The sequence below is a fragment of the Cyanistes caeruleus genome, chromosome 1, assembly GCF_971803275.1.
Source record: "Cyanistes caeruleus chromosome 1, bCyaCae1.hap1.1, whole genome shotgun sequence".
NCBI lineage: Eukaryota > Metazoa > Chordata > Aves > Passeriformes > Paridae > Cyanistes > Cyanistes caeruleus.
Window position 1 is genome coordinate 142944436 of NC_141701.1, and position 11391 is coordinate 142955826.

General features: G+C 39.1%; 1 protein-coding gene across 16 annotated transcripts in view; it reads left to right on the top strand.

Annotated features, from left to right (window-relative positions):
• DIP2C (DIP2 acetate--CoA ligase C (putative)) overlaps window positions 1-11391 on the top strand; it is a 308352-nt gene that overhangs the window by 250592 nt on the left and 46369 nt on the right. For all 16 annotated transcript variants that reach the window (XM_086864758.1, XM_086864692.1, XM_086864706.1 and 13 more), the window contains 5 exons: window positions 3325-3448; window positions 5061-5182; window positions 7889-8000; window positions 8089-8198; window positions 10943-11073. In XM_086864758.1, coding sequence (XP_086720884.1) covers window positions 3325-3448; window positions 5061-5182; window positions 7889-8000; window positions 8089-8198; window positions 10943-11073 — 599 coding nt within the window. The remainder of the gene's footprint in view (window positions 1-3324; window positions 3449-5060; window positions 5183-7888; window positions 8001-8088; window positions 8199-10942; window positions 11074-11391) is intronic.

The following is an 11391-nucleotide window of genomic DNA, read 5'->3' on the forward strand; positions in this document are numbered from 1 at the left end:
GAGAATGAGGAAAGAAGGTGAAAAGAAGAAAATGTATGTCCAGAATACAATCAAGTCTGCAGAAGATCAGTAATAAATCTCTCTGCATAACCTCCATGAGGTGCCAGCCTGGCACAGCATTTCATTGCTTACTGAAAATGAGTTAATGAATGTGACAGGTACAGAACTTGGCTTTGCTAAGAGCAAAACTTCCTTGCTTTCTGTAGTGTAACTTCTTTACATCCTGGATGATTACAGATGACAAACCAATAAATCTCAAGACCACAGAGAGAATTAAAGTCTGATTTCAAAGCATTCCATCACAGTACATCTACACATATCTGTCAGATCTGGGAAACATAACATAGTGTGTGAGGGTGTTCAGGAGAGGGGAGGCCTGGAATAGTGCTGTTCCCCTGGAGTGCTAGCTGATGTTGTCTCAGCCTATGTGGTCTTTATGCAACTTGAATGGGTTCTTAAACCTCCAGTAATTTGTGAACCTCTGTGAAATCACCACTTACAGTATTTACAGAATGTCCTTCTCCATTTTACAGTGCTGGTACAAAGTTCAGTTTGAAGCTACCAGTAAGTAATTAAATAATTTTTTTAAAAATTCAGATTAATAGCTCATATTTGTGAATATGTGAAACCTGCCAGATAAATAGTGAAGTAATTATGTATTTTTTTAGTGGCAAAGTATAAATCTTGAGAGGCAATGCTGTTTATAATTTCAATATTACATCATTAAAGAACCGCATTGCTGTGTCCTCTAAGTCAGGAGCAAAGATGCTGTGAGGAAGAGTTGATGTGTACTATCCCATCTCTTCCACACATGGCTGTTGCTTTTGGGTTTTAAATAAAGCCAAACTTCCTGTGGTGGCAGAAGGGTTCAAACAGTGGGAAGTAAGGACACAACGTGCAAAACAAGGATTAACAAAACAAATTCCCATTCCATAGAAGTGAAGAGTAGCTGGATTTTAAAATACAGTTTCTCTGTTACTCTCAGTGAAGAGTATCTCATCATATGAGATTTGTTTGAGAGCTGTAATGCTTTTTGGAGAGGAATTAATATTTTATGGAAAGGGATGACACATTTGGTGGAGTTTGCCCTAGGCAAGTTTTATTGCCTATCTTGAATTTTAGTTCTGATTTGTACTTTTCCTATTTTGTCTTCCTTGGACATTGTCTGTACACTTTGTTCTAAAATAGTCAGGCATCCTGCAGTAGATGACTAATGAAAGTCCACTGAGATTAGTGTTTCCCTGTAACCCAAACTTTGAGAATTTGAAATATTTCAAAATTAGTGCAATACATTGTTTTTAGTGTGTGTCACGAAGGATTGCAACACCTTTACATTTCAGGATTGCTCACTGAAGGCCCAAAGGGAGTAGTTGCCTGATGCTTGCAACTGATTCTTGTCCAACAACTGGATTCTCCTTCCCTACACTTCATATAAACAATGACTTCCCACTGGTTCACAGGCAGCAAATGCCAGAAGTCTTAAATGTAAACAAGCTCTGCACAAATTCACTTGATTTACAGCAATTCCCTATCTGTCATTAGGACCCATGCTTCTGATGTGTGTGGGGATATAAAGGGTCCTTCTTCTCATAACCATGGAAACAGGCAGTTTCTTGAAAGAAGAAATGGAGAGTTTAAGTACATTCTCCTGACAGGTCTGCAGTGGCAGGTCAGCCAGACCTCATATTGCTTTGGCATACTCAGGGCTGGACAGATGGAAGTCATCTCTGGTCCAGCATCCACAGAGTTGCATATGTCTTTAGAGAAAGCTTTCTTAGTGAAATGGTCTCCACATTGATCAGAAGATTGATTAAAACTGTCTGAAGTGCAATTCAGTAAATGTGGTTGCTGAGGATGATGAAGAGAAATGCTGAGCCCTGGCCTAGTCCATTTTATTTCCAGTTGGATTGTGTTCTTCATTGCAGTTTGTAATGAAGTCTGTGAACGCCAGGTGATCCTGGTAACGTGGCACTGCTTGCAGTGCTTGCCCTTTGGCAAACTTCTCCCTCCTCTCTGAAGCCTGATCAGTAAATACTGCAGTGGTGTGTGGGGTGGTGGTAGATAGAAACCAGCATCAGAATAAATGCTTATTATCCCTTGCCTTGTTAAAATAGAGTGTAAAGAACATTTCTTTAAAACAGCAGACCTTCTTGCTTTCTCTCTTAATGAGGATAGTGATGCAATACATTTTTATTGTATTACATTGTATTTTTGATGCACTGTTCTATTTTAGTGTGTGTCTTTATGTGTTCTTTAGTATATGTTTATTTACATATTTTTACATATTCTTACCTTTTCCCCCTCTATTTTTTCAGAAACACTTTTTTGTAAGTGAACTTAGTGCTTGTGATAGGTGCCAGGTGTGTCACAGCTGTACTGGCGACTAAATTTCTCTTTTTCCACAGAACAAGTACACAAGCCTGTATACTACCCTTCCCATACTGCTCTGTCCCTTTCTCCCAGCTCACACTTGGCCTGACCCAGCTCTAGGTGCAACCAGTCTGTCCTGTACATTCATTTTTAGACTTCTGAGGTGTCTGCCTGCCATGGTAGTGATTTTTGTGATACAGATGTATATATTTTTCTAAATGTGTACTTGTGTGTGTGCATATATGTACACATATTTATATTTAGGAAGTGCAAGAACTGTAGCACTCATTCAATTTCCAACACTGGGACTGTTTGATAATTTTGGGTTTGCACTACTTGAAATGCTTCAAAAATGCCAAGCTCATGCTGACCAGAGTTATTCAAATTTAACAAATGCCTCTCTTCTCTCTTTCATTTATATGCAATATAAGTGCTTATCTTTTGTTCCAGACTAATTCTTTTTTCCATTGCAAAGTATTGTTTTCTCCTGTGTCTTTTGTTTTTTAAAGTATTTCTGCTGGGCCTTTTGGCTCCACTCCAGCGTGCAGACAACAAAATGCAATTTTCAGAATTGCTCTCCACAGATGCTCCAGTTTGGTACAGAGACCATAAAGGCACTTCCCTGGCTGCAGCAGGAACGCTGCCTGTGTAGCAAGGGAAGAACAGGTTTTGTGGGCAGGATATTAGCACACTGCTGTACTGCCTTGGTGGGGGCAGAAACACTGCTGAGGGCAGAAGACACAGAGAAAGGAATAGAGAACATTCTTCTACTTTAGAAACATCTTTTTTCATTCCCACCACAGTTTGGCCTAAGGCTGAATCTTTCCATATTTTAAGTTGATTGCATGGCATATTGTGGCTGCCCTTCATTCTGCAACTTCTAAGGTGAGGAGGAAAATAGAGTTTCAGCACATCACATTATCTCCTGTGACATTTATCTTTCTTCCTGTGCAGGGAACAATAGCCAACTCACTGACATGTGTCCAGCTGCATAAACGAGCTGAGAAGATAGCTGTCATGCTGATGGAGAGGGGACATTTACAGGATGGAGACCACGTGGCTTTGGTTTACCCACCAGGTAAGGAATTGCTGTAGCAGTGCCTTGGGACTCCTGGAAGTTCATCAAGGTCCTTCTGAGCAGTGCTGCATCAGGGGTGTTACCATGTACACCTCATTAATTGTCAAAACACAAGATGTTTGCCTCATTCAAATTAAAATTCCTTTGAATTTGGTCAAATGTATTGAAAAGAAACTCTCTTTCTGCATGTACACAGATTTTATTTCTTTGGGTTCAGATTAAGACTAACCTGTATTTTTAAAACCTGTATCTCTTACAAGTAGTCAAATTTAATTACTGGGGGTTTTTTGCTGGATACAGACTATTTTATGAGCATGCAGTTCCATCTCCTAAGTGTTCTTGATGACCTGTTCAGTTCCCTTTTGGAAGTGCTGCATTTTACAAGGGTAAAGCAACAATAATGAGGAAGTAATACATGGGGGCTTTTTTATAGTTGAAATTTGATAAGCAGCAAATTATTAAGAAATATAGAATCATCATTAAAATTGTCTCTATAGATTCTTAATCTAGATAGCTCTCTTGGTTTGGATTTTCGTCCTTTTGCATCAGGGCTTTTGTGTTAACTGGTAACACATTAGACATTTGCTTGAAATTATTTCTGATCTGGTGCTGCTCTTTTATCTTTAACATTTCTTGTGTGTTAGTGAAATAAACAGTCCGATTTAAGGTCTGAAATGTGGTAAGTTTGTAAGGACTGCAAGACACCCGTTCTGTCTTTGTAGTTATAGGAGCAGTTTTGCAATGGTTAATATGGCAAAACCTTTTCCACAGAAGAAGGCTAGTACTTTAAACTTAAATGTTTGTTTTCTGCATTTCACTTCCCATGAATGAAGAAACTTATTGAAGGAACAATAACCTACCAGTACTGCAAATCCTTTTCCACTGAAAGAATAAACCAGCCCCCACTGTCATCTTATCACAGCCTGTGCACAGCACCAGGGAGGTGACGGACAGCAGTATTCAAGGGATCTTGGCACTGTTGCCTGTTCAGCCTCCTTAGGTAGCCTGAAGGGTGCTGTCCATTGTCCATCACCTGTAGTCAATATTTATATGGCACAGCACCTAATTTTATGCTAGAAGCAGGATTTCAAAATCGTTGCTCCCTTTTTTACTGTAAAATTTGAGGTCCATATATCAAGGCTTCCTATGTGAGGTTAAAAATGGCAAGAGAAAGACAGTATTTTGTGAAACATCCAGATGTTCTTTCTGCAGCTGGTAGGACCAAGCATCATCCTACCTTATCCTTTTTCTGGGACATCCCTCTTCTTGTACACTCTATAAATGTACATTTAGGAAGATAATTAATCTGTAGAAATCAGTCTTTTTTACAGGTTACTTCCTGAGCAACAAGATGGAGTTCTCCTAAATGTTGATATCTGGCTGCAGTTTTGTGTGTTGCCTGTGGTTTTTCATGCTCAGAACGGTGTGGTTGGGAGGAATTAGTGAAGCTGAACAAATACTGACAAGGGGCTGAAAAAGAAGTCTGTTAAAGGCCTTAGTCACTCATTTAACCTTCTGGGTTCAGTTCCAAGTAATATTTATGCTGACATAGGAGTCTGTGATTAAACAATTTGATTTTCAGGGGAGGATTTCTGCTTTGTTCTCCATGCAGGGATAGACCTGATTGCTGCGTTTTACGGATGCCTGTACGCAGGCTGTGTGCCAATAACAGTGCGACCTCCACACCCCCAGAACATTGCCACCACGTTACCCACAGTGAAGATGATTGTGGAGGTGAGCAGACGCCTCAGATTGCACCAGTAGATGAAATGGGTGATGGATTTGTGTCTTTAGGAGCAGTAACTTGAGTGAGGGGTGGTTGGGTTGAAGTTTTATTCCTTCCCAGCACTCAGGACTTCAGTGTGTTTCAAAATCAACACTGCTTGGCAACATTCAACCTGCTCACTTGAGCTGTCACATTCTGCCCTGGTTGCATGACTCCTTTCAAGAAATATATTTAAAGTGCCTCTTTATATTTAGCTGTGTGCCAAGAGGGGTAGGATTCCTTACAGGCAGAGCCACACTGACTGCTGAGAAAAACCTCAGTGGGAAGTTTGTCCTCACCTGATGGCGTGCTCACTGCTGAATGTGCAATTGTTCTGCATTTAAAACAATTTCAAAGTTTTGCTGGGAAGATATTGGTGGGTCTTTTGTTTCATCCAGGAAAGTGTTTCTCAGACTTTTTCATTCAGTGCTTTCTTTTGATATTTTGGCTTTATCTAACAATGTTTAACCTCTGTTGCACATAAATAACTGCAATGTGCTTGTTACTGAGGAAAATAAAAATGGTTGAAATTAGATAGCCAGAAATCTGGCAGTTTCTGATTTATTGATTGGAATTCTGAAGAAACAAGTTGAAACAAATGTGTTTTTACCATTGATAATTCATTTTTATGTTTGCAGTTAACAAGTAGTAGAGATAGTTGTAATTTTTGACTTTCCTCATGGCATCAGATGCCACAAAGGCATCAGAAGAGGTATGAGAAACTGTCCTATTATTTTCAGGATTCTTGTTATTTAATATTTTGGCACTTGGCATTTTTAAGCATCAATTGATAACATACAGAAGTGATGTAAAATGTGGTTTTTTTCTTTATCTTTTGATGTTTAGTAGCTAAACTAGATGTTTGATCTCATGATAAAAAACTGACAAATCTAAGATGACTTGTATTCATTGTCACTTCAATAGACTAACTTTAGATAAAGTGTTGACATTTATTAGCCATATTAATGTCAGTTTGACTTATAACCTCTCAGCTCTGTTTTACACAAGAATTTTTCTCAATTCTGAGATTAATGACCTTGTAGAAAACAAAATATTACTGCAGTTCATTCATTGCCAATGCAGTCACACAAATTTCTTGATGTGTTGGGGTCAGCACCTGCTGTAAGATGTTGAATATCTGCACAGCACCTTTTGAAGTCAGTAAAAATAACTTCTGAGTAAAATTTGGCCTGCATAATTGTGTTTTTGTGATGTGTTGTAAAATATTACTCAGTTGAGCCCCATCTTGAGTGGTTCCTACCCTGTAGCTAAACTGTGTTCTTTCTCCTTTCCACCATCCTTGTGTCTTTACCTCTGATGTGGAATTCTCCAGGCATGGATATTCTGTATTTTAATGAACCTTCTGATCATCCAGGTTATGTAATTCCTAAGGAGGCTGGGAACCATCAACTCTTGAAATTCCTTTTATTTATTGTTTAGTGTGCCAAATCAAGATTTTCATGGATTAAAATTAGTGATGTAAGAATTAATTTGCCTTGACAGGAAGTGAAAATGGACTAAGGGCTGCTGCAGTGGCTTTGTTTGTATTCACTTTTAGCTTGAAGCATTTAAACCTTCTATACAGGGCAGTCATGGGATTAGAGTGTCAAGAGATAAAAGGTTGGCTCAGTGATGTGAGCTCCAAATTTCAAAAATGTCGGAATTTCTGGTGTTCTAAAAAGTTGGCTTCCATGAGATCATTGTCAATAGAAGCTGTTGTCTTCTGCTCAGTGGTAAAATTTAGTGTACATATGATTACTGATTTTATTAGTTTAAACACAGGAAATTTAGTGTGCAATGAAATATTTAATTTTCTTTCCTTAAGGAAAAAAATAGTCTTAGCAGTATTTGCATGGATTTTCAAAGTTTGGGGAAAAGAATAAAAATGTTACCTTTTCTGTTTTTCCTGTGTTTTATCTTCAGTGATTTCCATGCTCATATGCATGTTTGTCTGAATTCCCAAAGCATATTATTTTTTATTCCTAAGAAGTAGTCTTATTAAATTAGAAATATTCTTGTAGTTGATACCTATGAACTTCTAAAAATAGGAAAACTAAAAGGAGAATTCAGCATGTATCATCTAAAGTTTGGTGCAGATGGTATTTGCTGTAAGCTCACCATTTCATTTCTTAGTGCCACTTGTACAATATCTGTTCTAGAGCTACTTTTGCCAATATCAGAAGTGCTCCCAGTGGTTTATCACTAGCACAGTCCCTGGAAATACATGGCTACCATAAAATTGACTTAAGATAATAAAATTATTAATATAAAATGTCAGACTAGGTATTGGTTGACCTTAAAATATTGTTTATGAACCAAGATACATTATTGTCACATAGGAAGTCTTTTGGACACAGTCTTCTTTACTGGCCCTTTGGGGTGAGAGCTGATACAGTGTGTAGGAAAGGTCACATTCTCACTATTAAGGCACCTTTATTTCATTGCAATGCTCTTCTCAAATTGCAGTTTTCATGTAAGTTGTAAAACTCACGTGACTTTGTCATCTTTGTGAGCTGCAATTTTTTAAGCATCTTCCCACCTGCCAATCAGAAAACATAGAGTTGATATACCTGTGTTCTGTTCTGGCAGAAGATAAGTCACTGTCTTGCCCATTTTCATGGGAGAGTTAATTAGCATACCATTAGCATGTTTTTATTTCTTTCTTGAATTTCCAGGTGAGCCGCTCTGCCTGCTTAATGACTACGCAATTGATATGTAAATTGTTACGGTCGCGAGAGGCGGCGGCAGCAGTGGATATCAGGACATGGCCTCCAGTCCTAGACACAGGTGAGTGCTGGGGCCAGGGGACCTCTGTCTCTTTAGTCACTGTGCTTGTCAGTGACATACACACGTTTTCTGTCTCTGTCTCCACCAGACGATTTGCCAAAGAAGCGGCCTGCACAGATCTACAAACCTTCTAACCCTGAAACACTTGCTTACCTTGACTTCAGTGTCTCCACCACTGGCATGCTGGCAGGGGTAAAGGTAGGGACTTCTTCTTCAAGCTTTCCTTCTTGCTGTCCTGCCTGGCTGGCAGGTGGTTGCTCCTAATTTGTGACTCCTCATGATCTTTGGAAGCAGGAATTGAGGTTCTTCCTCCCTTGCAGACATTGTTTGAATCCAATGACATTAAATTAGTTTTCTACTTGCTACAGAATTGTGTGTGGTGGTTTATCCCCTCTCCTCCTCAGACTAAAAGTTTCATTCCATTACTCCTGTGCATACCAGTTTTTCTGCCTGAAACATTTTTCAGCTTAGGCATCTGTTATTTCCATTTTATGAGGGAAATGTCATCCTTTTCCTTTTCCTTCTTGTTCCAGTGCCCATTCATTGCTCGCTTCCTATGGCAGCTCAGGTACTGGCCATTGGTTTTCAATATTCTCTTCTTGCAATTAAGGCACCTGATGATTTCTTTGGTATATTCACCCAGTATAGTACTAGAGTAAACGGCAAAAACTCATTAATAGATTTGTTTGCTAAGATCAGGCATCTTGAGCTCTTGAAATCTATGCCATTTTCTCCAACCCTCTAGCCACAATTCATCTGTTTTACCTAACTTATGTATCCCACTACTGGTTTCACCAAGACACAGTAAAATCACTCTGTTATCCTTACCTGTTTCTTCCTTACTCTTACATGTTGCATATCCAAGGATTATCATTACTTTAACAATCTCTGCTGATGTATCACACATGGAGCCTATGCTACATTCCTCATACTCTTTAATATCACCCATCTATTTGCAGAAACTGTCAGCATAATTTATAAACAAAGAAAGCATTATTTGCCCAGTTTTTGGATGAGGAGATGGAAGCACAGAGCTGTTGAGGCTGACTGATTGTTAAATGGTTGACCTGGCTCATGGTCATATATTGGACACTCCTGCAACATTCAGTCCATCTAACTTTGAGTAGCTACAATGCCTACAGATGTGGAATAGTCATTGGGCTCCTCAGAGCCAGCAGAGAAAAGCAGGGACTTTTAGGGTGTCATTTATCTGACTTATCTAAAATATCTATTTTTTTAAAGGAGTAAATGTCACATAAGTCTTCATTTCTGCTAGAGAAAGCCTCAAATGATTGTTTCAGATGCAGTCAGCTGTATTAAATCAGGTCTGAAGTACACTTTATCAGACTTGCAGAAATGGCTACTAACTATGCAAAGTGAGTGTTTGGGAAACTTCAAAGGTAGTCAAAGGCAGGACAAGTCGATGAGCCTTTCTTAGTGTGGCTAGAGGGAAATACGGATAAATCTATCAAGGAATTCTTGATTAGCTTCTAATATCTGGGTCACAGAGCCTGCAGGCCACTGACTCAGCAGGTTTATGTAAACTGTTACCATCTACTGCATCATCATTAGTGACTAATTAATTATAAAATGATCAAAAGAGACCACAAGGCTTATATTCATAATGCAGTGGTACTAAATGAAAAGAAATGGCTGAATAACTCCTGTGGCTCCTGAAAAGTTGATAAATGTGCTGTAATTACTTTGAAAGTAGTAGATTCCACTTGCATTTGCTCTCAACATTTTCAGTAGCTTGCATGCAGCATGGTGTAAAAATTCCCAGAATAACAGCAGTCCTATGTTAATAGAGTTCAGTTTAATCCCATATGAAAAAGTTGTCTTGATTCAGCTGGAGTAGAATTAATCTGCAGACTCTAGATGATCACCACAGACCCACATTCAGAGCTGGTCATTTTGCATCACTTGGAACACATCCAGCCTCAGTTATGGCTGTCACTGGAATGGAGAAAAAGTCACTTCTGGAACTTTGTTCCCCTGTTTACTTTAAGATCAAATAAATTTTACCTTCCAAGTGCCTGTTTTCCTCCATTTACTCTCAGTGAGCAGCGTATAAAGCAACCAGCTCCCTCTGTGGCAGAGATCAAAGCTTTGGTAAGTTAACTCCTATCCTGACTGTATTTCTAACACTGGTGTCTTTCTTGTTACTAATAGAGAGGACAAACATGAAAAGATATTTTCCTGTTTCCATTGTCATTAGAACCTGTAAGTCAGGATGGGTGAGTGTGGGAAGCATCCTAAACTAGGAAAAAAAATCAGAAGATTTTCCTTTGCATCAGGTTTTTTATTTCTACTTTCTGCTTGTATTATCTTTGAAAGCTTCCTTACCAAGATTTTAAGAGCCTGTTTTTCAACTGGGAGCTGAATAACATGAAGATATTTGACAGATATTTATTTACAGGAACTTTACTAAGTTTATTGGGGATTTTTATTGCTGAATGATTAGGCCCTTAGTACTGCTTTGCTTGGCAAAATCCCTTTCAATTTAAAAAGTGCTTTGGCATTTTTCATTTATTTTGTTAAGAAATACATACTTTAAAAATGTTACTGATGAACAGCAGAGTGTTTCATTCAGTCATTCATTCCTTTATTCTTCCAGAAAGTGTAGCATGTTATCATTAGCTTTGCATACAGCTTGGAGCACATCTTTAAACCACTCACAGCTTTCTTCCTAAATCACTTCGAACTTACCATTCATTCTGTCTCCTCTCCCCTTTCACAATTATTTGATGCCCTCTTGAAGGAAAATTATGTTTTCTGAGATATAAATTACCTGTGCGCATAAAGTCAACTACATCGAGCATAAAGTCAATATTTATTTGGTGTTTTTATCCTGTAATTGATGTAAGCACTTGGTGCAGTCTGGGAGTGAGCTTTCCAATGACACAGTTGATCATTTTAATTGCTTTGCTGTTGTCTTTCAGATGTCTCATGCAGCCACTAGTGCCTTTTGTCGTTCTATTAAGCTGCAGTGTGAGCTTTATCCCTCCCGGGAAGTCGCGATCTGCTTGGACCCCTACTGTGGACTTGGGTTTGTCCTCTGGTGCCTCTGCAGGTGAGGCTTCTCCTCAGCCTTTTCTGAATCACGGTTTCCATTGTAGTGCGGCACAACAGAATGGATGATGTGAGTGATAAAAGGATGGGAGGAATGGACAGCGCCTCTGGGACTGCCACAGGCAGTTGGAGTTGCTGGAAGCTGTGTGGAAGCTGCTGGCTGGAGGATGTGGTTTGTTTGAGTTGGGCATGGCCGTAGGTATTTAGACTTGGAAGTACAGAGCATCAGCAGGGCTGCTCATTGACCTCCTGCTGCTTTACTGCTGTCTCTGCCCAGTCTGGCTTGTTTTATTTGATGGAAGCAGTGCTTTACTAATAT